Genomic DNA, 5072 nt, shown 5'->3' with positions numbered 1-5072 from the left:
GACCAGGAAATGATGGATACACGGATCGTGTTCAAATCAATAGGCACGCAATGACTCTAAATAATAATGATCACGCCACCAAACACACATTCAAACTAAAGGAACCAGCCTGTTTGGAAAATGAGAGAAGTAGAAAGTACAGGTATTTGAGTTCAACATGTAAGAAGTAGAAAGTACAGGTATTTGAGTTCAACATGTAAGAAGTAGAAAGTACAGGTATTTGAGTTCAACATGTAAGAAGTAGAAAGTACAGGTATTTGAGTTCAACATGTGAGAAGTAGAAAGTACAGGTATTTGTGTTCAAAATGTAAGAAGTCTAAGTAAAAAGTTGTCAGAAAAATAAGTAGTGGAGTAAAGTACTGATACCAGAAACATGTACTTAAGTACAGTAACAAAGTATTTGTACTCCACTACTTCCCACCTCTGCCTCTGTCTGTTGAAATATTGCTTGCATAGGGATCTTTATTCAGCTTTTTGGTGCTGCTTCTATTTGAACTATTCATATCTCACACTGCACTGTAACTTTTATGCATGTGCCTGTGTTATTCATATTTTATTATCTGCACTATTTCTTAATCCTCTTAATGTCTTTCATTGTTGTAAAGCACTTTGAATTGCCTTGTGTTGAAAGGTGCTATAGATACACTTGCCTCATACAGCATGTTTAATGTGTGTTAAATGCTGCTCTAGGTACAGAGAGCAGTCTTCAGTGTTGCATAGTGAAGAGTAGCTGCAGGATGTTTAAAAGGCTGTGCAGAGAACAATGCTCTGGTGTTTTGTATCTGTTATATTTCTTATTTTTAGACCACTTAGTTGTGTGCAGTGATAGTAGGGGATCTCTGTGTGTGTGTGTGTGAATCCTCTGAGGTGAGGGGAGCTTGCAGGAAGAAGGCTTTCTGAAGTCAGGATGCTGCTGCAGCTGGAAGTCATTTGTATCTGCAGCTCTGCAGGTGGTGTTGGTGGATCCTGGAGTCTGTGTTTTGTACAAATGAAAACTGTAGAATAGCGTCTGTTTGCAAGATCTACTGTCTGATTCTTTTGTGTGATTGTGTGGTTTAAAGGTCTCCTATCATGCAAAATGTACTTTTTGATGGCTTTTATACATAAATATGTCAGGAAACTCACAAAGTGTCAGAAAACAAAGCCCTCTCTCTTTTCCTCCGTACCCAAATCTCTAAAAACTGTGGAACAACGGAGCTGATCCAGATTTGCGTCCGATTTGACGTAATATCTGAAATGTGGGCGGGCTTAACATCCACGGCCCTATCAGAAACGTTGCTATCAGAAACGTTGCTATCAGAAACGTTGCTATGCGCGACACTTTGGACGTAATATGGTCTGTGTTTACATTAGCAAGCATCGCTAACACTCAGAGCTAACCTGTGTTTTTTCTTAAGTTAAGAACCCAAATCAGCGTTTCTCTAAACAGGGCTGGAATAGAGGGGTATGAGTCAGTCCTGCATCGGGTCGGGTACCCGCGTGACCCGCAAAAAAGGTGATTCGTGGGTGGTATTTTTTCAAACACTTTTTTCCGGGTTCGGTTCTGGGTAAAACAAAGATGATGCGGGTCGGGTCACGGGTGTTGCATAATAAATATATTTAAATAATAATAATTTAGTTTAATGTTTAAATCCTCAGACCTCTCCCCCGCGGGACCGCGCATAATCATAACCTCTACAGCGCATCAATCTGCTTCTGAGCGCGCCACATTCGAAATGGCTGAGGTGAAGCTCTCTAGCGGAGAATACAGCATTTTCAATAACACTTCCTCAAGAGCGAAGTCCAACGTCTGGGAGGCTTTTGGTGTCATCCTAGATGGAGAAAATAACCAACATCCCACGCTTTTTGAGAGAAATATGCAACTGCGTGTGTTAATAATTGCACGTTTTCACTGCTCATATATATATATGCGGGTTCGGGTCGGGTTGCGGATCCTGTGCCGACAGGTCGGGTCGGGTTGCGGAACTAATTGGCAATATGTGCGGGTAGCGGGGCGGGTTCGGTATTGCACGTCGCGGGTGCGGGGCGGGAGCGGGTCTTGAAAATCAGACCCGTGCAGGACTCTGACGTGAAGTCATGTGACCATGCTGTAGTTCCTTTATAGCCCAACATTAGCCACCTTTAGCTTAGCGGTGGTGAAGCAACAAACCAAACTCACACACACACGGGTTAGATTTTACGAGATTAAAGTATTTATTAAAAACTCTGAGATAAAATCACAGATTTACAGCATTTTTTTTTTACTGGATTTGTTGTATTTTTTTGTTTATAATACATTTACTCGAGTTCTGTACTTAAATACAATGTTGAGGTACTTGGGATGGAGCTTTTTGAAATGAAATTTGGCACTGAAATATATTTCATTCTAGATTAACATTCATCAGAGGACTAATAATTAAGGGGAAATGACCACTAGGTTATGCAACAGGACTACAAATGAATGTAAAATGACTACAAGGTGATAAATGAATGTGTAATGAATTAAGATTGATGCAAAATTAAAATACATAGATGCGAAAAACTAAATAATTATGCAAAATGATTACAAGGTGGTGCAAAAGAACTCAAATGAATGCATTATGAATTAAGATATTAAAATTACAATACATTGATTACGCAAAATGTCTAGTGTGTGATGCGCAGTGTGTGTCTCACCTGTCCGGCACGGCCCCCCCACTCTGATCTGCAGCTCTGGTCTGCTGAAGGCTGCCTCTCTGAACTGACACATGTTGAAGTAAGTGACTCCATCAGATCCACACACCGCCTCCTGCTCCTCACACACACACACATCCTCTTCCTCCTCCTCTTCCTCTCCTCCTCCTCCTGCAGGATCCTTCTCGCACCGCAGCCCGGCCCCGCACAGCCCAGGCTGCCTCCTCTCGCTCCAGCCCCCCGGGGGGTCGCAGGCCTGACCCTCCAGGTTCCCACACTCCTGGCAGCAGTTGCAGGAGTCGGGAACCACGCCGGCCCTGCAGCCCCTTGTTTCCGGGCACAATTCGGCCTCACACGGCCCGCAAACCCCCCATTGCTCCTCCTCCAGCAGCAGCGGGTCGGAGGAGGAGAAGAGGCCGGGCGGCAGGGCGCTAAAGCCGGGTAACTGAGTGGGGAGGGTCCGGCATGTGTGGAGCATCAGAGACAGGAGGAGGATCACCAGGGGCATTTTAACTTAGTAAGACCCCAAAACAGCGTCACTGAAACGGGGCAGGTGGTGGGGCTTCCTCCGGTGCAAACCCAGAACCAGAACCGTGAATCAGACAGACTGTCAGCGAGTTCAAACCCGACCCTTCACACTCCTCACCGGGGGAAACTCAGGGGAAAACTCCGGGGGGAAAAGTTAAAAACAAAAAAGATAGAGCAAAAAAAAAGATTTTTCTGACTTTACTTTAAAAGTGTTTCATGTGAAAGTGTTTCGATTTCATTTTCTGAGTTCCAAGGAGGTTTACATGTCTGAGTGGCTCGCGCTGCTCCGCCGCACAGACACAGGCACGAGACCCCACAGTTAAGTCTGACACAATTAAAGCTCACAACATCCGGTCACATCCTTCAAAATAAAATCCGTGTATTTTTATTTTGTATTTATTTATTATTTGTCCTGTCTGTACAACACTCTCTTAATCCGTGTACATTTTGTTTTTGGCTGAGTCTGAAAACATGTTATATCTATCCATCTATCTAATCTATCTCTCTCTCTCTCTCTCTCTCTCTCTCTCTCTCTCTCTCTCTCTCTCTATCTATTACATATTTTGGTTTTATTTTGAAGGTTCAGCACTGGTACTTCCGGTGGTCTACGGTCACCATTTGGGGGTCTCAGACGGTATTGTGTGTGTGTGTGTGTGTGTGTGTGTGTGTGTGTGTGTGTGTGTGTGTGTGTGTGTGCGTCCGTCCGTGCGTGTGTCCGTGCGTGCGTGTGTGTGTGTGTGTGCGTCCGTCCGTGCGTGCGTCCGTGCGTGTGTGTGTGTGTGCGTCCGTCCGTGCGTGCGTGCGTGCGTGCGTGTGTGTGTGTGTGTGTGTGTGTGTGTGTGTGTGTGTGTGTGTGTGTGTGTGCTTGTGTGTGTGTGTTGTGTGTGTGTGTGTGTGTGTGTGTGTGTGTGTGTGTGTGTGTGTGTGTGTGTGTGTGTGTGTGTGTGTGTGTTCTTGAAATCACTTGTAGTAATGCAGGCTGAACAGGAAATTGCATCATCAGGGAGGTGTAGATGTGGGGACATCATTACCCTGTTTTGAGTTGAAACAAGGTTCATATGAATAATCGTGCCCACATTTATTGAAGGATTTACGGTCAATGGTAATATTTGTTCTGTAAGTATACAGTCATTTTATTGTCTCCCTGAATAATGTTAAATCATGTGAAGGATGTGCTTCCTGTTCTAGGAAGTTCTAGGAAACAATACACAGGTCAATAAAGGGGCATCCAACCTTTACCAAATCTCATATTCATATTCCAGTCTGAAATAACACTGCATTCAAATATATGTTGTTGTTTTTATCTGGGGGGTGGTTAGAGATAATTGTAGCAAACACATTGTTTATTTACTGTAAACATATTATATTTATTTTCACAGCTCTGACTAATCCTCGTATTATAATCATGACCCAACTTTATGTGTTTGGGGACACCCTTTTCAAGGGCAGTTCCGCACCTATGTTCCGCACTAATAAAAGAACATACCATAACATAACACAAGGAATATTAATAAAACTTGTTTGCAGTTTCAGGTGTGCTGTCAACATGTTTACAGATATAATAGTAGTAGTTTTAGTTGTCTGCAATCTGCGGAGGCCTACTCCCACCTGTCGAGTACGGCTGTGCTTTCCCCCGGAGACGTCGCGAAGAGACGGAGCGGCTCCACCTATTGCTGCCCGCGAGCTGCGATCTACGGAGGCCTGCTCGTCGCGTAGAGAAGGAGCGGCTCCACCTGTTGCTGCCTGTCGATCTGCGATCTACGGAGGCCTGCTCCCACCTGTAGAGTACGGCTGTACTGGACATGTTTTACCCCGGTGTCGTCGCGGAAAGATGGAGTGGATCCACGCTTCGGGCTTGGCCTGCTTCCACCGGGCGTGCTCTGCTGTGCGGA

The 5072-nt window shown here is 44.7% G+C and overlaps 1 protein-coding gene across 1 annotated transcript; it reads right to left on the bottom strand.

Annotated features, from left to right (window-relative positions):
* Positions 1 to 2655: 2655 nt before the first annotated feature.
* LOC104943372 (kazal-type serine protease inhibitor domain-containing protein 1-like) lies at positions 2656 to 3466 on the bottom strand (the record flags this gene model as incomplete). Its single annotated transcript, XM_010768750.1, has 1 exon — positions 2656 to 3466. A coding segment is annotated over exon 1 (505 nt), but the record flags the coding sequence as incomplete, so codon positions are not given.
* Positions 3467 to 5072: the final 1606 nt, after the last annotated feature.

Source organism: Notothenia coriiceps, unplaced genomic scaffold, assembly GCF_000735185.1.
Source record: "Notothenia coriiceps isolate Sejong01 unplaced genomic scaffold, NC01 NC01_scaffold00005996, whole genome shotgun sequence".
NCBI lineage: Eukaryota > Metazoa > Chordata > Actinopteri > Perciformes > Nototheniidae > Notothenia > Notothenia coriiceps.
Note: the sequence above shows the minus strand (reverse complement) of the source record. Positions and strands in the feature narration are given on the sequence as shown.